At 59.6% G+C, this 27,471-nt stretch overlaps 1 protein-coding gene across 1 annotated transcript; it reads right to left on the bottom strand.

The window, feature by feature from the left end:
* Positions 1 to 27,314, bottom strand: ABCB9 (ATP binding cassette subfamily B member 9). Its single transcript, XM_054712744.1, has 12 exons — positions 27,162 to 27,314; positions 21,894 to 22,693; positions 16,408 to 16,522; positions 15,805 to 15,884; positions 14,724 to 14,929; positions 12,344 to 12,541; positions 11,075 to 11,203; positions 9,944 to 10,132; positions 9,319 to 9,492; positions 6,200 to 6,359; positions 4,030 to 4,166; positions 1 to 1,096 (listed from the first exon to the last, which is right to left on the bottom strand). Exons 2-12 carry the CDS (start codon positions 22,501 to 22,503, stop codon positions 839 to 841), a joined length of 2,256 nt encoding a protein of 751 aa, XP_054568719.1. The 5' UTR covers positions 22,504 to 22,693; positions 27,162 to 27,314; the 3' UTR covers positions 1 to 838.
* Between the last annotated feature and the right edge of the window lie 157 nt (positions 27,315 to 27,471).

Below are 27,471 nucleotides of genomic sequence, written 5' to 3' on the forward strand. Positions count from 1 at the left end.
TCAGAGGTAGTACACTTTATTGACTGGGTTCTCCCAACATTTTGCAACTTCCCTGCAAAGCCAGACCCTGGACTTTGCCCCCATCCCATCCGCTGATCAGGGCAGAGAACGGGCCTCCTAAACAGCAAAGGGCCTGGGAGCAGCAGAGTGGCAGGTGGGGGCAGGTGGGGGCGGCCAGCGGAGGGGAGTGGGGGAGGGGCTAAAGCTGGGTGCTGGGCTGGGGTCACCCGAGGCTTCGCCAGGCCTGGCCAGCCCCTCGCTCCCCCAGTTAAGGTTCGCAGTGGTTCACAGTGAGACGGGCAGGACTGGGCAGGCGGCGTGCATCCTCCCACCCGCCCTGGGCCTGACTCACGAAGCTGGGAAGAGGGAGAGACGGGGGCAAAGGGTAGAGGCCCAGCTCCCCCGTGACCTCCCCCCGGCTATGAGGAAGGTCACTCATTCCTGGCTCAGAAGTTTCTAGAACATCTCAGTGACCTTGCCCACCACGACGCCCAGTGAGAAACTGTTTTTGAAATCTGGGAGTTGACCGGGGCCCATCCAACCAGGCAGTGACATCCCGGTGAGATCCTGGTGTGAAGCGGTGCCGCTGCCTTCGCCTCGGAGACCAGGAGGAGACCCCGCGCGGCCGCACCGCCCGGACGGGAGGGAGCGGCTGGCCGCCTGGGGCTGGCGGTGGCCGGGACCACGGGGACCAGGACGAGAAGCAGGAAGCAGTGACACGGGGCGTGGCCGGCCGCCCGCCGGGGCCGTGGGCCTGGGCTCCGAGGGCCGCCCTCCGTGGGCACGTCTGACAGGTGGGCGCGGGGCCTCTGCCCCACGGGACAGGCAGGGCGGACGGTCAGGCCTTGTGGCCGCCGCCGCCCGGCTCGCTGTGGCCGGCCGAGCAGTCCGGGGCGGGCTCGAGCCCCAGCATCTGCCGCTGCACCAGCTTGGCGTAGAGGCCGCCCTGGGCCAGCAGCTGCTGGTGGGTGCCCTGCTGCACCACGCGGCCCTTGTCCAGCACCACGATGCGGTGCGCCCGCTCCACCGTGCTCAGGCGGTGCGCGATGACGAGCACCGTGTGCTGCTGCAGGGTGCCGTGGATGGCGCGCTGGATCTGGGGAGACAGGAGGCGGCTGGCGGGGCAGGCGGCCGGCCACCCACCACCGCCTCCTCCCTCCTCCCCGGACCCCGACCCCCCCACCCGCTGGTATCCCAGCTCTACCGCCTCCTCCTGAGCTGGGTTCCTCTGTGAAGCCAGGACTTGGTTAAGACCTGCTTCAGGGCTTCTGCTCCCCGGGGACAGGCTCAGCGCCCAGCAGCAGGGGGAGCCGGTGAGTGACAGGTGGGCCCCACCTGGCCTTCCTGCTCTGTCCTCCGACCTCCGGCCGTGGTGGGTGGTCTCACCATCCGCCCCAGAGCTCATGCCAAGGGCACCATCCCCCTCCGCTCCTCAACCTCCCTCGTGGCCCGAATCCAACTCAGAGTGAGTGCTGTGGCCGCTGTCTCCCCAGTTATCTCGCTCTGCCCCGTCCCTCCACCTCCACCGCACCCGGCCCCTGTTCCGTTCCCCACACTGGTGTAAAGCGTCCAGTCAGGTCTTGTTGAACTCCGGCTCCAAGCCCTCCGCTGGCTTCCTGTCCCACTTAGGATAAAACCCAAACTCCGTGTCCGTGATGGTAGACACACAACGTTCTCCATTTGTCAAAATCCACAACACAAAATCCATAGAATCCATAGATCTCCAATGCAAAACCACGGACCCTAGTCAGTAATAATGCACTAATATTGGCTTGCCAATTGTAACAAACGTGCCACAATAATATGGGAATTCTCTGTATTTTCTGCTCAATTTTCTTGAGACTTAAAACTGCTCTAAAATATCAAATCTATTAATTTTTTAAAAAATACGTTATTTTAAAAAATTGATAACAGAGAGAGGAAGGGAGGGGGAGAGAGATAGAAACATCAATGATGAGAGAGAATCATGGATCGGCTGCTTCCTGCATGCCCTCTATTGGGAATCGAGCCTGAAACCCTGGCATGTGCCCTGACCGGGGATTGAACCGTGACCTCCTGGTTCATAGGTCGATGCGAAACCACTGAGCCATGCTGGGAAGGCTATTAATTTTTTTTTTCAAAGTGTGAACTCTTGACTATGGCGCTGGCATCTCCCTCTGACTCTGTCCTCACCTCACCCACCAGACACACTGGCCTTTTTTTTTTTTCTTCTTTCTTTATTTTTATTGATTTCAGAGAGGAAGGGAGAGGGAGAGAGAGATAGAGAAACATCAATGATGAGAGAGAATCGTTGATCAGCTGCCTCCCTCATGCCCCCAGTAGGGACCGAACCCACAACCCGGGCATGTGCTCTTGATCAGAATCGAACCCGGGACCCTTCAGTCCACTGATGCTCTATGCACTGAATCAAACCAGCTAGGGTAGTGGTCGGCAAACCGCGGCTCGCGAGCCACATGCGGCTCTTTGGCCCCTTGAGTGTGGCTCTTCCACAAAATACCACGTGCGGGCGCACACGTACAGTGCGATCGAAACTTCGTGGCCCGTGCGCAGAAGTCGGTTTTCGGCCTGGCGAGTCTATTTTGAAGAAGTGGCGTTAGGACACTCAAGGGGCCAAAGAGCCGCATGTGGCTCCCGAGCCGCGGTTTGCCGACCACGGGGCTAAGGCGACACACTGGCCTTTGGGCTCGGCTGTGAACCTGCTCCGGCCTTTGCACCTGCGGCCCCTCTTCCCGGAATGCTCTTACCCCTGAACTGCCCCGGCTCCCTCCTTTCCTTTCGGGTCCCGGCCCAAGTGGTACCTGAGGACCCTGGTCCCAGCTGCGGGCTCGGCTGACTCGGCGCCCGTCGGCTCCGTCGGAAGCGGCACTCTCACACGTGCCCGGTGCCCCTGAGATGGGTCTGGGCGCACCCTAACCCCAGGAGCGTCTTTCTCAAGGACCGGAGGGTGGACAGGGCCTCGGTCCCCGGTCTCCGGGGGAGGACAGGATCCCAGTTTCGACAGCTGCCGGCGGCAGGCCCCGCTGGCCTGACCGCACCCACACTGACCAGCCCTTTGTGGGCTCTCCCTGGAGCCCGGCTCTTCCCTGCGGACGGAGTCACTGATGAGATCTGTGTCTCCCGCCTTAGCTAACGCCCGGCAGTTTCTCTTTGACAACGGTGACCCCTCCCGATCTCTGGGTCACGTGACTGTTTCGTTTTCTACGGAGCCTGGGCCACAGGGTAAACTCATGCTTGGGTCCTTGTTTAGTATCTGTCTCGCCCCCCAAAATGGAAACACCGTGGGGCCCGGGTGTTCGGCCGGCCGGTCAGTCCGCCACTGTCACCCCAGTGCCGGGCGCGGTGCCTGGCGCCCGGGAGGAGCAGAGTGAATGCCGGCCCGGCCCACTCCGGTTTGGCTCAGTGGATAGAGCGTCGGCTCCTGGACTGAGGGGTCCCAGGTTCGATTCTGGTCAAGGGCACGTACTCCGGGTGCAGACTCGACCCCCAGCCGTGGTTGGGGCGCATGCAGGAGGCAACCGATGGATGTGTTTCTCTCACATGGATGTTTCTCTCTCTCTGTCTCTCCTCCTTTCCACTCTCTCTAAAAATCAATGGAAAAATATCCTCAGGTGAGGATTAAAAAAATAAAGAAATACTGGCTTAACAAGTTAACCGACCCATGGGGAGATGAGGGTCAAGTACTTGGGGCTCTCAAAACCGAAACGGCCCTGGCTGGTGTGGCCCAGGTGGCTGGGCGTTGTCCCCGCACGGACAGGCCCCCGGTTCGGTCTGGGCCAGAGCACACGCCTGAGCTGTGGCCTCCGTCCCCGGAGGGGGCGTGCAGGAGGCAGCCGATCGGTTTCCCTCTCACATCCATGTTTCTCTCTCCCTCCCTCTCCATTCCTCTCTCTCTAAAAATAAATATAAACGTTAAACAAAAACGAAACAAAAAACCAAATGCCCCCGTCTAGGAAGCTGATGGTCTGGGGGAGCCCCTGGGCACCCGCAAGCCCTTCCTAGCATCGCCCGCACCCCCCTCCCCCAACTCACCAGGAACTCGCTCTCGGCGTCCAGGGCACTGGTGGCTTCGTCCAGGATGAGCACCGGCGGCTTCCGCACCAGGGCCCGGGCCATGGCCACCCGCTGCTTCTGGCCCCCCGACAGCTGGGCGCCCTTCTCCCCCGTCTCTGTGTGGCAGAGGCACAGGGACAGGCGGGCGGAGGTGAGGCCAGGCGGCCCTGCGGGGGAGCGGGAAGGCCGGGCCTCCGCTTCCCCTGCTGCCGCGGGACCACACTCTCCGGGAAGAGGGTGGTGGCCAGGGCCACCGGCTGGGACCACCCGCAGTTCAAACTCACAAAAGGGCCCTCGCCAGTTTGGCTCAGTGGATAGAGCGTTGGCCTGTGGACCACAAGGTCCTGGGTTCGATTCCGGTCAAGGGCACGTGCCTCGGTTGCAGGCTCCTCCCTGGCCCGGGCCCTGGTCGGGGCTCCTGCACGAGGCAACCAATTGATGTGTTTCTCTCACATCGATGTTTCTCTCTGTCTCTCTCTCTCTCTCCCACTCTCTCTAAAAATCAATGGAAAAATATCCTTGGGTGAAGATGAACAAAACAAAACAAAAAAACAAACACACAAACTCACAAAAGGGTGCTCTCCCTCCTGTTCGTGAGAGGCAGGCAAATTCCGATGGCATGCAAATGGTACCAAGATAATAATTTTCACCCATCAATTTGGCAAAAATCCAAATGTTTGCTAGACCACTGTGCTGGTGTGGCCGTGGGGAAACAGGCACCCCCCCATCTTCCTGGGGGACCCCTATCGCTCCAGCAATGAGGCTGCAGGGCACACGTCTCTGTCTATCAGTTGGTACAGAGCAGGTGTGTGAGTCCCAACTACAGTGCACAACCCTCCTGTCAGCGAACCCCCCGAGAGCAGCGTGCCCAGGCCCAGGGCGCGGGCGCGGGCGCAGGTTGTGCGAGATCCACAGCACATGACTGCAAAAAGCCCACAAGGACCAAAGACCTAACTCAGGTGTCCATCAATAGGAAACGGAATAAATTACGTATTAAGTAAAATATTATAAAACTCATACACCGGAATACTATGCAGCTGTTTAAATAAAAACAACACAAAATCCAAAGGAAGAAGAAAGAAGGAAATAATAAAGATCGGAGTGGAAATAAACGAAATGGAGACTTAAAAAACAACAACAGCCGAAACCGGTTTGGCTCAGTGGATAGAGCGTCCGCCTGCGGACTGAAGGGTCCCAGGTTCGATCCCGGCCAAGGGCATGTACCTTGGTTGCGGGCTCGATCCCCAGTGGGGGGTGTGCAGGAAGCAGCCGATCCATGATTCTCTCTCCTCATTGATGTTTCTAACTCTCTATCCCTCTCCCTTCCTCTCTGTAAAAAAATAATAAAATATATTAAAAAAAAAAAAAAACAACAACAGCCGAAACCGGTTTGGCTCAGTGGATAGAGCGTCGGCCTGCAGACTGAAGGGTCCCAGGTTCGATCCCGGTCAAGGGCATATACCTTGGTTGCAGGCACATCCCCAGTAGGGGGTGTGCAGGAGGCAGCTGATCGATGTTTCTCTCTCATCGATGTTTCTAACTCTCTATCTCTCTCCCTTCCTCTCTGTAAAAAATCAATAAATATATTTAAAATAAAAAAACAACAACAACAGACAAGGTCAATGACATTAAGAGGTAGTTCTTGGAAAAGATAAACAAAATTGATAACCCTTTAGCCAGACTCATAAAGAAAAAGAGAGAGTGAGCCCAAGTAAATAAAATCAGAAGCGAAAGAGAAGTTACAACTGACATCACAGAAAAATGCAAAGGATCATTAAAGAATACTAGGAACAACCAGAAACCAATACAGAATTTAAAAAAAACACTATGCCCGGCTGGCATGGCTCAGTGGTTGAGTGTTGACCTATGAACCAGGAGATCAGAGTTCGATTCCCATTCAGGGCACAGGCCTGGGTTGCGGGCTTGATCCCCAGTGCAGGGGGCAGCCGATTCTCTCTCATCACTGATGTATCTATCTCTCTCTCCCCTCTCCCTTCCTCTCTAAAATAAATAAAAACATATTTTTTTAAAAAAGAAAGTGGTGGCACGTATGTGATGTGAATCTCACCTGCAATAATAAAGACAGCTGGCAGGGGCCCTGGGTAGCTCAGGGGTCACGCCCCGGGGGAGCCCCGCACAGTGGAGGTACCTGTATTGTAGCCGTCCTGGAGCTCCATGATGAAGCCGTGGGCGTTCGCCTTCTGCGCAGCCTCCACCACCATCTCGAAGGGCACGGTGGGCAGGCCGTAGGAGATGTTCTCCGTGATAGAGCGGGCGAACAGCACCGGCTCCTGGCTCACCAGGGAGATCTGCAAAAGAGGAGGAAGAGGAGAGGGAGGAGGAAGAGGAGGAGGAGGAGGAGGAGAGGGAGGAGGAAGACGAGGAAGAGGAGGAGGAGGGGGGACAAGGAGGAGGGGGAGGAGGAGGTGGGGGGACAAGGAGAGGAGGGGGGCAAGGAGGAGGAGGAGGGAGAGGAGGAGGATGAGGAGAGGGAGGAGGAAGATGAGGAAGAGGAGGAGGGGGGCAAGGAGGAGGGGGGGGACAAGGAGGAGGAGGAGGAGGAGGAGGAAGAGAAGAAGGGGGGACAAGCAGGAGGGGGAGGAGGAGGAGGGGGACAAGGAGGAGGAGGGGGAGGAAGAGGAGAGGGAGGAGGAAGATGAGGAAGAGGAGGAGGGGGGACAAGGAGGAGGAGGGGAGACAAGGAGGAGGAGGAGGAGGAGGAGGAGGAGAGGGAGGAGGAAGATGAGGAAGAGGAGGAGGGGGGACAAGGAGGAGGGGGAGGAGGAGGAGGAGGAGGAGAGGGAGGAGGAAGACGAGGAAGAGGAGGAGGAGGGGGGACAAGGAGGAGGAGGAGGAGGAGGAGGAGGAGGGAGGGGCCTGAGAAGCCGGGACCTTGCAGCCAGCTGTCACCAGCAGCCTCGCCGGCCCGGCCAGCTGGCTGACGCCAGGGGTCTCGGGTCTGAAATCTGATCGGGGCCTGCCCTGGCTCTGCACCCAGCTGCCTCTCTTCCTTCCCAACCATGGAGTCTGCCTTCTGCACAGCCTGGGCCTCCCGGGACCCACAGCCTGGGGCCCGTGGAGCTTGACGCTCTGGGCTGAGCCAGCTCCCTGACCTCCGGCCCAGTGCGCTGTCTGCGCTGCCCTGGGAGAAAGAGGGGAAGAAGGCAGAGAGCAGCTCTGTGCTGAGCCTGTTCCTGCGGGGAGGAGGGGGCAGCACGCCGCGGCCGCAGACCTCCCTCCCTTCCAGCAGCTGCCGCCTCCTGGTCCTCGTTTAGGAATTTGGTCCACAAAAGCGATAGCATGGCCCGGCCGGCGTGGCTCAGCGGTTGAGCGTCGACCTATGATTCCCGGTCAGGGCACACGCCTGGGGTGTGGGCTCGATCCCCAGTGAAGGACGTGCAGGAAGCAGCAGATCAATGATTCTCTCTCATCATTGATGTTTCTATCTCTCTCTCCCTCTCCCTCCCTCTCTGAAATAAACACACACACACACACACACACACATATATATATATATAAGTATGTGTCTATCATTAAAAAAATGATAGTATGGAGGATAGCATTGCAACATTGTAAATAGCACAATAAAATAATTTTAAAATGTAGTTGTCCATAAATTGGGGATTAAATAATTACAGTGTGCCCATAAAATCAAATTGTCCTGCGCACACACACGGCAGAGTCTATTTTTCTTTAAAAAACTACACGTGGGCCTTTACCCATCGACATATTCGCAAACGGACGGGAAGCAGGCAGGAAGGGCCGTTCACTAAGCTGCGAGCACCGGCTGCGCCCACGGGGTGGAACGGGAAAGGTGAGGTGGGAGGGGACGCCCGTGACCGAATTACAAAATTTCCCGAATAATCGGGACTGTGGTTAGACGGTTGTACTTTCTTGTTTGGGATTTATGAGAATTAAGATGTTAAATTTAAAGGAAAGAAAAGGTATTCACAAAGGAGGAAATCCAAGTGGTGAATACCCATATCCACCCACCGGAGGGCAGCGATCGAGGACGGACCAGGACGCCGCGTGTCTGGCGTAGCCGCCCCTGCAGACCTGAACAGCTCTGCCCGGGGACCCTTCCACAGCGCCGGCGGGCAGCAGCTGGTGGCCACACGCCTGAGACCACTCCTCAGCCACCCACCCCAAGCTCTGTGCACACGGGTGGGCAGCCTCCACGACCGATGGCCCCTGCCACCATCCAGGGCCTCTGTGCGCACCGCAGACCCGCCCGTGACCTAGTGTATGTTGGTGATGTACACGGTGCGTCCTGGACAGTGGGTGTTTCTCGTGCAGGGCGTGCCTGCTGTATGTCAGCACAGCGTCAGGCACAGCGGGTTCACCACAGCCTCCGTGAAGGGCTGGAGGCGAGGTCAGTGTGGGACCCTGGGACTCTCGTCCCTGCTGGTGGGTGTGAAGGGGTACGACCAGCCCAGTGGCAGGAACGAGGGACGGCATGCCTGTGTGCACCGGGACACGGACACGGCTGTCCACGTCAGTGCTGCTGGTATCAGTCAAACCAGGAAATAACCCCAATATCCTCTAAAGGCAGAATGCAGAAACCGATTGTGACATGTTTACACACGGATTATCATCCAGCCACCATAATGAATGAACTACAACCAGAGCCTCAATCTGATGACTCCCCTTAGCGTCGAGGGAAGAAGCAATACACGGATGAATGCACGCGCTGTGATCCCGGCCCCTCCCTCTCTCAGCTCCAAGGGCCCTTCTGCTGCCGCCGTAACTTGTTTCCTGAGCCCACGCAGCCCAGCTGGCTCACTTTTCCTATCTGGGTGGCTTTCTTCTTCTTCTTCTTCTTTTTAATAAATACGTTTTTATTGATTTTTAGAGAGGAAAGGAGCAGGATAGATAGAAACATTAATGAAACTTCAATATAGATCAGCTGCCTTTTGCACACCCCCCCACTGGGGCTCGAGCTCATAACCTGGACATGTGCCCTGACTGGGAATCAAACCCTGACCTCCTGCTTCATAGGTCAATGCTCAACCACGGCGCCACGCTGGCCAGGGCCTCTGTGGTTTTCTAAATAAACTTCCGCTCGTGTTTGAAAAAAAGAAAGACAATTATGATCCTACAGGCGGTGAGGTGTTGCTCCAAGGGGCCCTCTGGAGGGCGGGGTGTCCTAGTCTTGCCCTGGGCAGTGTTACGTTGATTAGTCCTTGAGCTGCACCCGTCGCCTCTCTGCTCACGAGAAAGCAGCTGGGACCCGGGGAGGGCGGAGGGGCCAGCAGACCCACCACCTACCACGCGGTGCAGGAACTTGTGGTCGTAGGCGCTGATGGGCTTCCCGTCCAGCAGCACGCGGCCCCCCTCCAGGGGGTAGAAGTTCTCCAGGATGTGGACGCAGGAGCTCTTCCCGCTGCCCGAGGGCCCCACGAGCGCCGTCACCTTTCCTGGGGACAGGCTGAAGGAGACGTCCTGCAAGGAACACGCAGACGTGGCGTGGGGCCCCTGGCTCAGGTGCTCGCGCCCCTGTGCCATGGTTGGGCACCGCGGGCGCCCGGAACGCTCTCCTCCCCAGGGCCTGGCACCACTTTCATAGTTGTCTCCTCTGCCTGGAATGTTCTTTCTGCAGAGAGCAACCTGGACTGGCTCCTGCGTCTTGTTCAGGTTTCAGCTCCAATGTCACCTCCTCCGAGAAGCCCTCCTTGACTGTTATGTTACATCATCCCTGCACGACTCCTATCGCACCACCCTTCTGCGAATGCTCAGTCCTTCCTGACGAGAGCCCAAACCGCAGGGGCGCAGGGACTCTGCCTGTCGTACTCCTGGCTGCGCTGCCGAGGCCCGGAGGCCTGGTGTGGGGGAGGCATGAGAGACGGGGTGCAGGAAAGGATGATTGGGGCAGGCCTGCACCCCCCCGCCTCACCTGCAGGACTTTGGTGTGGGGCCGAGTGCGGTAGGTGAAGGTCACGTTCTCAAAGTCCACGCGGCCCTCCACGTGGTCAGGGGCCAAGTTCCCATCGTGCACCATGGTTGGCTGCCGGTCAATGAACTCGAAGACCTTCTCGGCGGCCCCCACTCCTTGCATCAGGCCGCTGTAGACGGAGCCCACGGACTGCGGGGGGAGGAGATGCGTCCTGTCCCGCGGACCCCGCTCCTGGGACCCCCCCCCCGCCCACCCACGGTGCCAGGAGATGAAGGGGGCGCGAGAGAAGAGCAAGGACGCAGCATCCATCCCAGAGGGGCTGGGGAGGCCCCCCTGCTGGTTCATGACAACGGACAGGAGTAACCGATACTGATTCGTGAGGAGCCAGGCTTACGGCGGAACCTCAGCGCCAGCCCGCGGGGCGGGTGTGACCACCCCCAGAGGAGGAAAGGGAAGCAGAGAAGTTAAAGGGACCAAACCGCCAGGATGTGGCGGGCCGGGAATGAACCCTTCCTCCTTCAGCTGCCTCAGCGTCAGGAAAATTTCAATTAAAAAAAGGGGGGTCTTAATTTATGCTATACATCTCCTTGGGTAAAAAAAAATTTTTTTAAATATATACACTGAGCCCTGGCTGGTTTGGTTCAGTGGATAGAGCATCAGCCTTCGGACTGAAGCGTTCCGGGTTCGATTCCAGTCAAGGGCACGTGCCCAGGTTGTAGGCTCGATCCCCAGTGTGGGGCATGCAGGAGGCAGCCAAGCAATGATTCTCTCTCATTATTGATGTTTCTATCTCTCTCTCCCTCCCTTCCTCTCTGAAATCACTAAAAATATATTAAAAAATAAAAAAATAAATAAATATATATATATATATACACACACACACACACACACACACACTGAGTGGCCAGATTATTATTATCTCTGAACACATAATAATCTGGCCACTCAGTGTATATACACACACATATAAATGTAAATAATAATGACACAGTTTGTGGGGTGCTTTGGATATGCTACCATTATCTCCTTTGTGCTGAGGAGGAAACTGAGGCACAGAGACCTCAAGGGACTTCCCCCAGGTCACACAGCCCTCTCTCCCCGCTGCACCCCGACCCCAAGCCGGCCCCTCACCTCCATACAGTCTCCCAGGACGAACTCGTAGATGATGAAGGAGATGAGGTTGCCGCTGGTCATCTGCCCCGAGATGACGAGGTGGCCCCCGTAGTAGAGGATGCTGACCTGGACCACCAGCAGCGTGAGCTGGGGGCAGAGGAGGGGCGTTGGTCACGGGCGGCTCGGCTCACACTTCCCACGGCCCCAGTCCCCAGGCCCAGGCTGCAGGGGGAGGTGAGGGGTGCCGTGGGCCCTGCACTCCCACCTACGCCGAACCCCAGCCAGCAGTGCCCTCCCACAGGCTGGTGCCCGCCTGTCACTCACGCCCTCCCCCTCCCCCCGTGGAGTTTTCCCTGCAAAGGTCCCCAGCTGGGGCTGGCCGTGGGCCCGGCGGAGAACAGGGCTTTCTTTGTGAGTTCCTGGCACACACGCCAGACCCCAACCCTCAGCTCGGCCAAGCGGGAGCCGTCAGTCCTCGTCCTCACTGGGAAGAGCCAGGATCCGAGAGGCTGAGTCCCCTGGCCAGGGTCACGTAGCGAGCCAGGCCGCGCAGGGCAGTGAGGTCTGTGTTTCCTCACCCCCAACAGGTTCCCCAAAGGAGCTGTGTCCCAGCACCCTTGCCCCCACCCCCGCCCCGCCCAGCGCCTGGGGCGGTTTCTGGGGGAGGAGTGGAGACAGCAGCCCTGACCACCCATTCAAGCCCCACGGGCACCCTACCTCGGGGAGGCTTGGCTGAGCTGAGTTTCAGGCCCTTCCCTTCCTGGCTGGACATCAGCTCCTCCTTCCCCCGAACCCCAAACCCTCATCTTCCCTAGCCCAGCTGTTTCCCAATGAGCCCGCCATCCAGATGTGGCCGCAGACAGGACAGAGTCCAGGTGCCCCCATCGCCCAGGGAGGGGCTGTGACCCCCATCCCTGGAAGTGAGCCAGACCCTCTACCAGGCCTGTCTAGTGGTGGCCTCGGTCCTGCCAGAAAGGGGCTTAGGCTGGGCCCTGGCTGGCCTTGGGGTGACTCCGGCCTTGACAGGGTGCTCCCCCAGCTGAGAAGAGAGCTCAGCCCTGGACCCCACGGGCAGGGGCAGTGAGATCCCTGTGGGGACATCACCCGGAGGCTGCGTTCCTTCCTAGAAAGCGCCTCGTGCACAGGCAGAGAGCAGGGATGGGGAAAGTCACCTGCAGATGGCCTGCCACCCCTGCAGGGACCCAGCTAATGTCTCGAGCAAGGGACCCCCATCTTCGCGTCCGTCCGTCCCCGTGGTCGGACCTGCCCGGGGCCAGGGCCACGTACCCCGCTGCCCCAGACGTAGTACGTGTAGGCGGCCGCCTCCTTCCTGTTCAGCTTGTACACCTGCTGCAGCTTCTGCGAGTACACCTCCGCCTCCTCCTCCTCGTTGGCGAAGCTGCGGACCGTCTTCATGGCACTGATGGTCTCCTCGGCCGTGTTGCTGGCTCGGGCCAGGGCGTTCTGGACCTCCTTGGAGAGCCTCTGTGGACAGGGTGGGGGGGGGGGCGTGGAGGAGACCCCACACGGACAGTGTCACTCCCGACCAGAGCCCCAGGACTCTCTGGGCTTCTCTTCCCTTAGTTGGCGTGAGCGCTCTGCAGGGCGTCCCGGGACCCGGGACAGAAGGGTAAGATAAGACCGAGATCCCTCTCCCCCCACCTTCCAGCCTGATTGGATGGACCTAGAGAATAGACTGTGGCCCGGCCTGCAGGCGGGCTCAGTGGCTGAGCATAGAACCAGGAACCAGGAACCAGGAGGTCAAGGTCAGGGCACATGTCTGGGTTGCAGGTTCGATCCCCAGTAGGGGGTGTGCAGGAGGCAGCCAATCAATGATTTTTCTCTCATTGATGTTTCTCTCATTGATGTTTCTACCTCTTTCTCCCTCTCCCTTCCTCTTCTGAAATCAATAAAAATACATACTTTTTAAAATATGGGAGGCGCCATTTACATCATCAACATACAGTGAATCGTGTGAGAGCCTGAGGGTGGGCACAGCGGTTCCAGAACTGCCCGTGTGGTGTGTGGAGGGGACAGATGGCTGAGACGCGGTCCCAGGTGCATGACCCTGGGCAGGGCTGCTCGGGCTTCTCACCACACGGGGCTTCTCAACCCAGCCGGGACCCCGCACGGGCCTGTCGCGTGACCTCTGAGTCACGCCCAGCGGTCGGAACCCTGCAGTGTATCAGCGCTGGCCGGCGGTGCCCGAGTCACGTCCGGCTGTGGGCGGTGCGTGTGGCTTGTGGCGATGACTCGGAGGCTGTACTCAGCACGTTCAGGTACGGGGAGAAGGCCACAGACAAAGAGCGTCCTTGAGGCTCCGCGGACTGAACTTGGGCGAGGCCTGAGGTGTGCACGGAGGCAGGCGGCTGGGCGGCAGGGGGTGCCGGCCCTGTCCTAGGGGCTGGGGCAGGCGGGGAGGCAGGAAGGGCGGGGTGGGGAGCGCAGGAAGCAGCTGGCTCCAGCTCCAACCAACGGGTGTATTTACTTTTTCTACTCAGCGAGGGAAACAGGGAGGCCGCGACCCAGAACCGCAGGCGAAATGACCCAGAACGGCGGGCGCCAGGGCCCTCCCGGGTGACGTGACGTGGGTTCCGGGGAATGGACTCATGGTGGAGCTGGCCTCGGGTCACAGACGCCAGGGGTTCCTGCGAGCTGATCCGGGTCAGAGCCCTCTGCTCAGGAGAACCCCGCCCGCTCAGGCCTGGGTCCCTGGGGCAGGGCCCTCTGCTGCTGTCTGATCCCAGCCTGGGTCCCTGAGGGCTCGGGGCACCCACCAATGTGGAAAGCAGAGGAGCGGGAGCCAGGAGCCTGGCCCCCAAGCCCACCCTCCTGGCAGAGGCAGTGCCAAGGGCCGGCGGGAAGGGACCGCCGCCTGCCCGTACCTGCAGCGTGGGCAAGGGCCTCACTCAGGGAACCACGCCACCCCCACGGGCACCGATGCTCTACAGAAAGAGAGCGACCTTTGCACTCCGAGCGAGAACCGGGGTCCTCACAGAGGCCCACGCCGCTGGCCCAGCCCCTCCCGGCCCTCATTTCCCTCTCTCTCCCTCACTCACGCTCCAGCCTCCCTGCGGCTCCTCAGATGCCTGCTCCCACCCCGGGGCCTTTGCACAGGCCGTGCCCTCAGATGGCCGACTCTCTCTTTTTAATATTTATTTTTATTGATGTCTGAGAGTAAAGGAGAGGGGGAGAGAGAGATAGAAGCATCCATGATGAGAGAGCATCATTGATCAGCTGCCTCCTGCACGCCCCACACTGGGGATGGAGCCCGCAACCCGGGCCTGTGCCCTGACCGGGAATCGAACTGTGACCTCCCGGTTCACAGGCCGACACTCACCACTGAGCCATGCGGCCGGGCGAGATGGCCGACGCTTGACTCAGATGTCACCTTCTCAGAAAGATCTCTTTAAAGCTGCAGCTGCCCCAGCCCCTCTCTCCTCACTTCGCCGTTCTGAGCACTCACCACCTGTCACCACGTTGCCTGTTATTATGATGGCGGTCACGTACCCTCGGGGCCTCCCACTAGACTATAAGCGCCCTGAGGGTGGGCCGCATGTGCTCACCGATGCGTGTTGGTGCCTGGGACGCCGTGGGTGCTGGTTAAATATTCACTGGCCGACAAGTCCTTCGCTAGCCCCACCCCGGCGCCGCCGCGGCCGCCTACCTTGTAGTACTTGCCGTAGATGTCGGACACCATCATGATGATGGGGAAGCCCATGAAGGTGACCAGGGAGAGCTGCCACGAGAGGCTGAACATGAAGACCACCACGCCCGTGATCTTGACCGCGTTCCGCAGGAACACGTTGATGTTCTGCGAGACCAGGTCGCTGACCATGGTGGTGTCCGAGGTGAGGCGGGAGATGAGGTCGCCTGCAACACAGGCAGTCGGCACCGCGCAGGCCAGGGGGCCACCGTGGGCGGGGGGGGGGGGGGACACTGAGGGCAGGCGCCGGGGAGTCTGGGGGGGGAAGATGAGTCGATGCCCCCTCGAGGGCTGCTCTGAGCCCAGCCCTTGCCACCAGCATTTTGTGCCGTCAGACCCATAGCACAGAGGAGGGACTGAGACTCGGGGGGGAGGACGCTTGCTCAGCGGCACACGCACTGCCAGTCAAACCCGTGCCTCTCCCGTCCCAGGAGAGGGGGTGACTCCCCGCTTCCCTCAGACACAGAACTAACAAGCGGGGCTGCGGAGGAAGGAGCGGGGCCTTGTACCAGTGGCTGGGCTAAGGGCTTCATAGCCCCACGGGGTGGCTACTCCTATTGTTCCCATGTTAGAGATGAGACTACAGAGGCCCAGAGGTTGTTAGCGAGCCGTGGAACCAGGTCTTGGTCGTGGGCCGGTCCGTCTCAGAGACGGTGATCTGGGCCGGACGCTGCACTGCTCTGCCCCGCACCCCCACCTCACTCACCCCCGAGGGTCTGGGCCCTTTAGGCCGCAGGCGTGGGTAGTAGTGGGAAGCCAGGCCTTGGCTGCCGCAGGGACCTCGGGTGGCCTGGCCGGGGTCCTACAGTGGCCACAGCTCACACCAAAGCCTCAGCCAGCAGGCCAGCTCCCCGGGGCCTGAGCCCGCCTCCCGGGACGATTCCACCCGGAACTGGGCGACGGGAAAAGCCAGCATCGCCGAGACCACAGACGTGCCGGTCTGCTTTCTCAGCAGGAGGCAAGCCCACCCGGCTGAGCCCGGCCCCAGGCCCCCCCGGCCCGGCCGGCCCCCCCGGCCCCCGAGACCCCCGAGGCAGCCCACCTGTGCGGTTCTCGTCAAAGAAGCTCGTCTCCTGAGACACCAGGGAGCGGAAGAGGCAGTTCCGGAGGCGAATGTTCAGTCTGGCAAATATGAGGGTAAAAATGCCGCCCCGAATACCTGCGGCAAATGAGCTAATTGCAGATAAGAGATGTTATACATGGCACGCCGTCCTTCCGGCAACCGACCCACCCGCCGCCCCCCTGCTGCTGGCAGGCCCGGCCACTCGCGGGGCGGGGGCGGGGCGGGGCCCAACCCTGACCCCACTCCCAGGGCTCCATCCCCAACAGGAGCCCCCAAGGTGAGAGCGAAGAGGGGGCTGTGTTTACTGGGGGCAAGGACCCGACTTCGCCAGCCGGACCCCTCAAGGGCGCACAAGGCTGGCCCTGGAAAACCCGACGGGGAGCCCTGGAGGAGGGTGTGGCTCAACCACATGGACATGGGTGCTGAGCCATTCAGTTGTTGGTTACTATGGTGACCAGCTGAGGGACGGGCCCACCAGCAGCATTCCTGGGGCCCCTCTGGCTCATTCCCCACCCGCCCCCCCAGGAGCTGCCCGACCTCTGCCCCCTGCTGTGGCCTGGGGCGGCGTGGCGGGAGGGCTACCTGCCAAGGGCCAGCAGGCACATGACCACGATGGCCGTGCTGAACTGCTCCATGCTCTTCTGGATGACGATGCCGTCGATGGCGCGGCCGGTGTAGTAGGGCAGGAACGTCTCTCCTGCGGGAGACGGGGCTCAGGGGGCGTCTGCAGCGGGGAGCCCACACCCTTCCTCCCGAGCCCCCCACAAACTCTCCTCTCCCCATGGCGGGGGCTGGAGGGCCGTACATGCCGAATGCCCCCACTTTTCAGAGAAGAGCCACGGGAGGCACGGGGACTTCAATCTGAACCGAGTGCGTGAGGATTAATCACAGCTACCAGGCACCAGCCACGGAGCCACGGAGCCATGGAGCCACGGGGCCACGGAATCACAGAGCCACAGAGCCACCGAGGCCAGGCGGCATTGCATTCCCTCCGTGCAGACTCTGAGGGTGGCCGCTGTCACCCCACACCTTACAGCTGAGGAAAGTGACGCTGAGGAGCTGAGATGGCGCTCGCTCAGGCTCAGGGACGTCAAAGCTCACGGCTTTCTTGCTGGCGGGGTTCAGAGTCTGCATTCTAGAGCCTCGGCGATGCTGGTATCCTGGCTGGGAACTGCCCCCCCCCCCCTCGGTGGGGTACTTTAGTTTGCCCATTATTTCCTACCCATTTGTCTTGTGTCCTCACAACAACCCTGGGTGGATGTGGGGAGCGGGGATGTCACAGAGCTGGAATGGGAGACTCAGAGGGGCTGAGTAATTTGCCAGAAGTCACACAGCAATTAAGAGGAAGGGCCAGGACACAAATCCAAACCAGCTTCCAATTTGGGGGGGGGGATGTCTTTCCTCGTCCCTTCCCTCCCCCAAATTCGGAGGCCCACTCGCATACTATGGGAGTGATGGACAGGGAGTGGAGCGTGGTCAGACCAGGCTGGGTCCCCTGTCTTCATGGCAGGTCTTTCCAGAGGCCACAGCCTGGCTCGGGGCTGGGCATACAGCAGGCGCTCAATAAAGGTCAGTGAATGAATCCTGGGCAGCTCTACAGGACTGGCTCGGGCGGGACTGTGAGGCCTTCTGTGGGGTTCTGGCGCCCTCTGCTGGTGGTGGGACAGGGACCATAAGGTGGCAGCCGCCACGGAGTCTCCAGCCGCTGTGGATGGAGTTCTGCCTCAGCTCACCCACCGGGGAGAACGGGCATCGGCGAGCTCCAGCCGCAGGGACCGCGGCCAGCACCAGTGAATGCCAGTGATAAGCACACGTGCTCCCTGAGCCCTTACCGGGGGCGGGCGCCGTGCTGAGCAAACCCCCTTGTCCAATCTGCACAAGAACCACACGGAACTCTCCAGTCAGCAAGCCCCGCGGCTCTGCCTTCAGAACATTTCCAGAATCCGACCACTTTTACTGCCCCTACTGCCCCGCCGTGTCCAAGCTGCCGGCCTTGCCTGGGCCCCCTCGGCAGCAAAACTGGTTCTCCCTGCTCCGCCCTCGCTCCCGTCAGCCTCTCCACTCGGTGGACAGCGGGAGCTGGTGAAACCGAAATAAAACCTTGTCGCCCCTCATCTCAAAACAGTCCAACGGCTCCCATCGCATCCAGGATAACGGTCAAAGTCCTTACGGTGGCCACGGCGCCCTGCGCTTCGGGCCCCTGTGCCTGACCCGACTTCATCTTCCACTCTCCCCGCTCACTCCCTGCTCCAGCTACGCGGGCCTCTTTGCTGTCCCTTTAACAACCAGGACCTTCCTGCCTCAGGACCTTTGTCCAGGCTGTTCCTGCCTGGAGCACTGTCACCCCACACATCTGCTCCCTCGTCTCTTTCAAGTCTCAAACGCCTCCCAATAATCCTACAGGTGTGGCATTCTTCTTCCCATTTTACAGATGAGGAAACTGAGGCTCAGAGAGGCTAAGTCACTTGTCCAAGTTTATGTTGTTGGGTTGCCATGAAATTCATCTTCAAGAATCTCAATTTAGCCCTAGCTGGTTTGACTCAGTGGATAGAGAGTCGGCCTGTGGACTGAAGGGTCCCGGGTTCGATTCCGGTCAAGGGCACATGCCCAGGTTATGGGTTCGATCCCCAGTTAGGGACGTGCAGGAGGCAGATGATCAATGATTCTCTCTCATCGTTGATGTTTCTATCTCTCTTTCCCTCTCTGAAATCAATAAAAAAATATTTTTTAAAAAAGAATCTCAATTTAATAGGAGATATTCAAACGAACCTTTTTTCCCCCAATAGGCAGTTTTTCTTTTAGAATATGAGGTATCAGAAAAAGCTGGGCCCTCCTGGATGCTTGCTGATTGAAACATAGTTAATAATAATCACAGCACCTAACTTTTATGAAGTACCCACTTTTCCCAGCCTTGCTTCATCTCACTGAATTCTCTTAATAACTCAGTGAACCCTCATTTCTGGATGAGACACTGGAGCTTGGCCAGGTCACGCAAACCTGCCTGAAGTTAACAGGGGTGTCAGGGGCCTGATCAAGTGCGAGCCTTCACCTCCACCCAGTCCTGCAGGTGCCCAAATCCGCTCAGCTGTCCGAGGACATCTGTGACCCCGAGGTCACACCAGCTGACAACAGGGCCCTGGCAGGTGCAGGAAACGAGGTCCTGGGGTGGCCTCTGCCCACACGGGCAGGGTGGTCATTTGTTCATTCAGTCAGCGAGCCTGCCTCTGGGCCGGGCATCGGGGCGTTCGGGGTGAGCCAGGCCCGGTTCCTGCCCCCGAGGGGCTCAGAGTCTGGAGGGGAGGCAGCAGGTGGACTCCTGATTCTCACGTCACCAAATGCTGCTACTAAGGCGCAAAGGGCCACGGTCGGTAAAATCTGGGAAGGCTTCTCAGAGGAGGGGACAGCTGGGCCTCGAAGCACGAGGAGAGAAAACGGTCATCCCGCCCCGCCGGCAGGGCTCCGTGGTGCAGCGTGGACCTATGAACCAGGAAGTCACGGTTCGATTCCCCGTCAAGGGCACATGCCTGGGGTGTGGGCTTGATCCCCAGTTGGTGGGGGGGGGTGCAAGAGGCAGCTGATCAATGATTCTCTCTCATCACTGATGTTTCCATCTCTCCCTCTCCCTTCCTCTCTGAAATCCACAAAAATATATTTTAAAGTAAAAAGGGTGGTCCCAATACTCACAGGTGCTGATATTTCCTGGGAGCTTTCTCTGTGTCAGGAGCTGTCCGAGGTGTCTTAATCTGTTAACTCGCTGACCCTCACAAGCCCCAGTGTGATGGGTGCTGTCACCCCATTTTACAGAGGACGAGTCTGAGACAGAGAGGTGAAGTAACTTGCCTGACATCACACAGCGGTTAAGGGGCCGGGACGGAGAGGACGGAGGGTGGACAGTAAGGGGAAGGGGGGCTGCAGGACCGCGCCACCTCTGGGGTGTGCCTGTCCTCTTTGAGAACAGTCTGGCTTGTGGCCACTCCCAGACTTTGTCCCTGTGAGTTAAATGGGTAACGACCCGTCACAGCCAACATTCCTGAGCGCTTACCATGCCATACTGGGCTTTGAACTTGACCTTTTCCTGTTTTTATTCCAGCTTTACAACATGGTGAAATAGGGACACTAACAATCCCTACTCCAAACAAGAAGAAGGAGGGGGCTCTGACGTTCGATACTGTGCCCACAATCACAAAGCCAGGGAAGGAGCAAGACTGGGTAGCTCACGCCCCTGGGTCCGGGTGAAGCCGGATCCCGGGCCCGGGTGAGGCCGTGCACCCCTGGGTCTGGGAGAGGCCACGCGCCCCTGGGTCCGGGTGAGGCCACGCGCCCCTGGGTCTGGGTGAAGCTAGATCCCGGGTCTGGGTGAGGCCGTGTGCCCCTGGATCCGGGTGAGGCTGGGTACCTGGTCCGGGTGAGGCCGCGCGCACCTAGGTCCAGGTGAGGCCACGCGCCCCTGGGTCGGGGAGAGGCCATGTGCCCCTGGGTCCGGGTGAGGCCTTGCGCCCCTGGATCCGGGTGAGGCTGGGTCCCGGGCCCGGGTGAGGCCACGCGCCCCCTGGGTCTGGGTGAGGCCACGTGCCCCTGAGTCCGGGTGAAGCCGTGCCCCTGGATCTGGCCGAGACCAAACCAGAGGGAGTCGGCCCTCCGTTACCACCATTTGTCCACCATCCAGAGCTGAGGGGTCAGTGCTGACATGTACACATAAGGAACTGGTGGACATTGAAATTGGGTCTCAAAAGAACTGTTGGTCCAGAAAGAAACTCACTACAGACTGATTCATTTGCCTGTCAGCATAACTATTATTGCTCGTCTCACATTCAGTTCTTATAAGTATATTTCTAGTGACACATGATCTCGCTCATCTAGGGGAAATGATGAACAACATAGACTGAGGAACAAGAACAGAACCAGAAACAAGGAGGCATCGATCAGACTATCGGGCCTCAGAGGGAGGATAGGGGAGGGTGGGGGGAGGGGGGAGAGATCAACCAAAGGACTTGTGTGCATGCATATGAGCCTATCCAACGGTTAAGTTCAACACGGGGTTGGGGCATCCGTGGGGAGGGGTGTGGGATGGGAATGGGGGGATGAGGACAAATATGTGACACCTTAATCAATAAAGAAATTAAAAAAGAAAAAAAAGACTGGGTAGCTCAGTTGGTTAGAGCATCATCGCAATACAACCCCGTTGTGGGTTCAGTCCCCGGTCAGGGCACAGACACGAATCAACCAATGAATGATAAGTAAGTGGAACAAGAAATCAGTGTCTCTCTCTCTCTCTCTCTAATCAGCAAATAAAAACTAAAAACACTGGGCTTGTACCAGGCCTTGCTGGAGTGTGGCTTTCGAGCCGTTTGGACCGACAGTAGCAAATACATGTTACACCACGCGGGCACGCATAACTGAAACAAAAGTTCCACGAAACAATGCTTAATCTTACCGCAGACAACACCCTCGAATGGCCTTTTTTTCTATTCTGCTTCCTTACAAAAAATGCTTGGACTCAGGGCTCCCACTTCCAGGAATTTATCCTATTTATACCCACGGCTATAGGAAATGTGTATGAACAGGGTTACTTATTGTAAGAGAAAAAGACTCACAACCGCCCAAGAGTCCAACCGCAGGAGACTGAACTAAGTAATCGACGGTGTAACCACACAGTGGACTATTATGCAGCCGAATCAAAGAACGAGACGGTGATTGGAAAATTCCAGAATATATTGTTAAGTGAGAAAAGCAGGACACAAAACCTTGTAAGAGGTGGAGCGAGGACCGGGTTGGTGTTCCTGTCTGTCTGTAGCTGCATAAGGAAACCCTGGGAGCATATATGGGAAATGAGTCTGAGTTTTTCCTGCCCGCTTGGAAGATTCCGGAACCCTTTCCTGTAGTTAGCTCTGGGGCTCAGGGTAGTCAGAGGCAGAATTAGGAATGAAGCTCTGTGTTTACCTTCTCATGTCAGTTGGATGTTTGAACCATGTAAGCAAATGCTGACATGTAAGAGGGAAGAGGAGGCGTTCCAGCCCTAAAAAGCCGACTTCCTGGGTGCCCGCCGGGCCCCGAGGGGGCGCACTTACCCAGAGCCGCGATGATGAGGAAGAAGGAGGCGGCCACGAGGAAGGCCAGGTCGGGCTTGGTGTAGGACAGCAGCTTCTGCAGCGTGGCCCCCGACGCCTGCTCAGACGCCGCCGGCTGGTCCTCCGCGGGGAAGCCCGCGGCCTCGGCCTCGGCGCCCGCCCCCGGCTCCAGGGCCTTGGCGCTCGGCCGCACGGTGGACAGCAGCCGCCAGAGCAGGAAGGAGGCCGCGAGCGAGATGTAGGTCCACACGAAGAGGGCCCAGAACCAGGGGTCCCGGACCGGCTTGCGGACCTCGGAGAAGAGCAGCAGCTTCACCATGGCGTAGATGCCCACGAGGAGGCACACCAGGGCGATGACCACCCGCGAGGCCCGCAGCCGCCGCGGCCCCAGGGCGCTGTTCTTGGCCACGCCGAGGGTGGCCCCCAGCAGCAGGCAGCTGCGGTACAGGCAGGCCGCCCACAGGTCGAGCACCGAGTCGAAGACGTTGAAGTGGCGGATGTCCTCCAGCAGGCTGCGGTCCGGGTGGCTGAAGACGTAGATGGCCGTGGTCACGCCGACGTCCGTGGTCATGAAGGCCAGGGTCGCCGCCACCGCCTTCCACAGCTGCATCCTGCTGGCTGGCGGTGGGCCGGCGCGGCGGGGAGGGGGGCGGGCTCTAGGTCATGGCGGGCAAAGCCATTGCCTGCGGGGGGGAGGCCAGACCTGTTGGGGCAAAAGGGCGAGGGGTTCGAGTTGGCTGCCTCCTGGCTGTGTGACCTTGAGCGAGTCACTCGGCCCCTCTGAGCCTCAGTTTCCTCATCTGTAAAATGACAAGAGAAGGGGCGTTGTGAAGATTCCGTTCATTCAAGGACTAGTTACTGAGCGCACCCTGTGGGCCAGACTCTGTTCTTTGTGTTGGGGATTCAACAATGAACAAAAATAACAAAGACCCCTGCGCATGCTAGAAACAGATAATAGAGGAAGTAGATGATTTAGTATGTCAGGGATAGGGCTGGGTGGGGGGAGGAAGTGGGGTAGGGGATGGAGGGCCATGGGGCTGAGGGTGATTTTATACAGGGGTGCCAGGGAGGGCTGAGCTGTGAAGGTAATACTTGAGCAAGACTGAAAGGTGAGGGAGTCCACCATGTGGCGATCTGGGGAAGAGCATTGTGGGCGGGTGGAACAGACAGGGTCGGAGGCCTGAGGTAGGCCTGTGCGAATGTGCTTGCGGGAGGCAAGGAGGCCCCACGAGGTCAGAGAGGTGAGGGCCCAGGGGGCTAGGACTTTTCGGATGAAGTTGAGATAAGCAGAGAGTACAGTAAATGGCTGCTGTTTGACTACAACTGTTACTGCTGTTAATGTCTCTGGACCTGTTTCCTCGTTTGTAAGACGTTAGCATGAACATCTGGGCAGTGCCTGGAACGTAATAATTGCGGCTGGTTGTTATCACCGTATACAGTGGGTGCTTAATAAATGTCTGTTCACTTCCCTCCTCCCCAAATAAACTTTTATCTTCTTAGACCAAGAGGGGGTGGCTGGAGGCCCTAGAGCAACCCAGGGACTTTGACATCGGCCCGGAAGTTTCCAGAATCTTGGCCCTCACCCCCAGCCCTAGAGCTTGATGTCTGCTTTGTCTAAAGCACCCCCGACAGTGAGCCCCACAGGACGCAGCCAGGGCCTGGGAGGCCCCAGGAGCTGCAGGGACACCGTGGGACGCGGGCCTGGTGGCGTGAGTTCGGGAGTGGGGCTGGGCTGGGATGTGCCTCTGAATGCTGCCTCTTGACTTGGCTCTGCCCCTTTCTCTTGGGGTTTTTATTAGCCCGTCTGCAAAACGGGATAAGTAAAGGGGTGAGGCATGGGGCAACAGGAGGGGTGACCAGAGTGACAGAAACACCAGGCCGGTGTTTCCACACCCCCATTTACAGCTGGGTAAACCGAGGCACAGAAAGGCAAAAGCATATGCGCCATATCGCTCTGCCGGTAGAGGCCCAAGCCAGGACCTGCGCCTGCAGGTGAGGGTCCCAGCAGCTGACTCCAGCCCCCTGCCGCCTGCCGGGCACACAGCCGGTGCGCAGTCACTGCAGAACGGGTGTGCGGCACAGCCAGCGGCTCCCACGAGCCCGCCCCCCGTGTCACCCTGCGCTTTACATGCGTTTGCCTGTTTAATCCTCCCAACGACTTTGCGAGACGTGGGCTGACATCACCCCCATTAGCAGGTGGGGAAACTGAGGCCCAGAGAAGTTACTAACTTGCCGAGTTCACACAGCTGGGGAGCTGCAGAGCTGGGATTTGAACCCAGAAACTGTCTGGCTCCCAACGTGGGCTCCAAACCGCTAAGCTAGGACGCTCGTCGATACAGCAAGTGCTTGCAGGGAGCGCTCCTCCGAGGAACAGAGTCTGCATGAGCGGGGTCCTGCCAGACGGAGCTGGTGACAGTAATGACGACCACGACGACGGATGGCACTCACGGAAGTCAGCGTGTGCCTGGCACCGTTCTGAGTGAAGTGCACGCATGAATGCTCACGAGAATCCTAAGAGGTAGGCTCTATGATCCCCATTTTATAGAAAACTGAGACCAGAGAGGTTAAGTGACCTGTCTCAGGTCACACAGCTAAGAAGCGGCAGATCTGGAGGCGAACCCAGGCTGTAGATTTCCAAAGTTCTAATCCTTCAAAACACCCTCTCCCCGTGACAGAGGAGGGGTCTGGGGTGCAGAGAGGACCCAGGGGCGTGTTGGTCCCCAAGCCTGGGCCCTGCCTACACACCAGCGCACCAGCCAGACTCCAGTCTGCCCCAGGGAAGGCGGTTGCCTTGTCAGCAGCTGCCCCTCCCAAGGAAGCCAGGGCAGAGCGGGGATCAAAGGTGTGGGGGCAGGGAGACACCCCCTGCCAGGCCCTTGCTCCGCCCCCAGCCCTAGTGGGGCTGCCAGTTCAGCTCCTGCCTGCTGCAATGCAGAGGCCCCGGAGTGGGTGAGCGCGAGTCGGAGCCCAGGGCGGGGTGCTGTGGGCCTGGTGCGGCGGAGGGCCTCCTGGCCAAGCCATTGCTGGCGGCCCCGGCCCTGCAGCCACGTTGCTGCTGCTCCCCTCCTGGTGGCACAGGGAGTCCCTCAGCCCCCAGAAAGATTCTGGGGTTCAGCAGTGGGACCGGAGGAGATCTGCCAGAGACCAGCCCGTGGGCTTGCTAGCTCTCCCTGCCCCCACCCCCACCCCCACCCCCGCCCCCTCAGTCACTGGGGAACTTCCTTCCTGACACCTCTCTGCTTTGGGTGATGTCAACCCCATTGGACAGCCACTGTGGAGGCCCGGTTGTTTATCCGACACAAACAACATTTTGCATTCCAGCATCACACACTATCTGAACGGGTTTGACAGATGGAGAAACTGAGCTCCAGACGGGGAGGCAGCGAGGCGTGTCTAGGGTCACCCAGCAAGCGGGAGGCAGAGCAGCGACAGCACCGTGGCCCCCAGTTCCCAAGTGCCCGGTCCTCCTAGTCCCGGCTCAGATGGGGCCGAATCCAGCTCGGGTCGGGTTACAGCCCTCAGTGGGAACAGGCCACTCGGTTATTTTTCAAGTTCCTGAACAGCACGGGGAAGGGGACCAGACCACGAGCCGTGACCGTGACCGTGACCATGACCGTGATGGTGAGGAGGGGAGAATGAGGGCCACAGGACCGCCTGGAGGCATGTCCCTTCTCCTGCCTGAGCTGGAGGACTCGGCCAGGGGAAGCTGGAGGGCAAAGCGTGTGTGTGGCCCAAGGGACAAGCACCAGGCAGTGGCCAGAGGCCAGAACAGACACTGCCCAGGGCCTGACCTGGCCCAGGAAGAGGGGGGCAACTGGCCTTGACCCCAAATATTGGATGAGCCAGGGACCCTACCCCACGGGGGTCCTGTCAGTCAAAGGCTTTTCTTCCCAGAAGAAATGGAGGTCGGGGCGCCTCCAGCTGTCAGGACAGAACAAAAGGAAAGTCTGGAACAGCCAGGAGATAATTAATAATAATAATAATTACACTCACAACAGCTGCCCTTTATGGGGTGCTACTAAGTGCTGAGTGCCTGGCACCTTGCATCTCCGTTAATCCTCACCACCACCCCAGGGCGGGCGGGCGGGCGGGCGGGCGAGCCGTCATTCCTCACAGTTATCATCCCCATTTTACAGATGGGCACAGAGGCCTGAGGAAGTTAAGTGACAGGCAGAGAGCAGGCAAAGGCAGGACTGAAACCCAACCCTTCCCTCTCTGGGGGAGGCGGGGGGAGGGGCTTGTCCAGGGACCAAAAGAACGGGATCCTGAAGGACCTGGTGGCCCAAGGCCAGGTTCGTCCCTAACCTGGTGAACTTCTCACCCCCGTGGCCATGCATCACCCAGTGCAGGGAAGGCTGTTCGTGCTCAAGGGACCCTGGCTGACCGAGGCCAGGTCTATGGGATCGTGTCACCGTGGGGTCTCCAGCCGCATGGCCAGGACGGACGGACGGAGCTGGGTCCACCATCCTGGTTCCATCCTGGCTGCCAGCACTGCTGACCCCCACCTCCCATGCTCTCGCGGCTCCAGTGAGGCAAACAGGAGCTGCCGTGGCCCTCCTACAACCGTCCTCTTGCCACCTGGCACTGGTCCCACCTGAGAGGGGGATGGAAGCCAGCCTACCTCCAGGGGGTGGGGCAGTGGGCAGAGGGCAGGGAATCTTGTCAGACCAGCTTAAAGCTGCCTTGATGAAGATTGGGACTGGGATGGGGCACCCTGTTCTAACAGAGCCCCGGGAATAAGCGGGGGTGGGGGGGGGCGGGAACCTACAGGCCTAACTGCCAGGGTGAATGCCTGAGGCCATTGGCAAGCTGGGGGGACTGAGGGAAGGGGTTTGCTAAGGTGGGCAGACTCCGGAGACCCCCCCCAGGTGCTTAGGATGTGTGGGCAGGCCCCGCTGTGGGGGGCAGGGAGCCCTCAGAAGACAAGTCAGCCCCACCCTGGGGCGAGGACAGACATCCCAGGATCCTTCCAAAGGCATTCCCACCATTTTCCAAGAGGTGGTGGCGCCTGAGGGGTTAAAAAAAATGCAACGTTTACCCTGCGGGCGTGGAAAGGATGCTGCAGGCGTGGGGGGCTTGGACCAGCGGCCGCGGGCGCGGGGCACCGGGGCGGCGGCCAGGAAGACTCTCAGGAGGCTCCCACCTTCAACGGAGATGCCTACTCCACCCCCGGGGAAGGGGGACCCAGACGCCCCCCAGCCTGCGCCCCGCTTGGTACCTTGGCCTGGAAAGGACCCAGGTCGGGGGTCCCGGGCGCCGCGCCCTTACCTGTTACCTTAACTGGCACCAGGTAAGCCGTGAGGAGGGGGCGCAGCGAACTCGGATCGTCGGGGGCGCCTCCGCGCCGCTCATTGGAGACTGCACCCCGCGCAGCGCTGGCTCCCCCGAGCTAGCTCCGCTCCTCCCGCCTCCCGCCCGGGCTGCGCGGCGGCAAGGTCGGAGCCCAGCGGGGCGGGCCCCGGGCCGGCTGACAGGTGGGGCGGGGCCTCCGGCGGGAGGGGCGGGGCCACCGCTGGCCGCCCGCCCACCTGCGACGGGCCCCGCCCCATCCGCGCAGTCAGGCCCTCCAACCCAGGGA

This window comes from Eptesicus fuscus, chromosome 23, assembly GCF_027574615.1.
Source record: "Eptesicus fuscus isolate TK198812 chromosome 23, DD_ASM_mEF_20220401, whole genome shotgun sequence".
Taxonomy (NCBI): domain Eukaryota; kingdom Metazoa; phylum Chordata; class Mammalia; order Chiroptera; family Vespertilionidae; genus Eptesicus; species Eptesicus fuscus.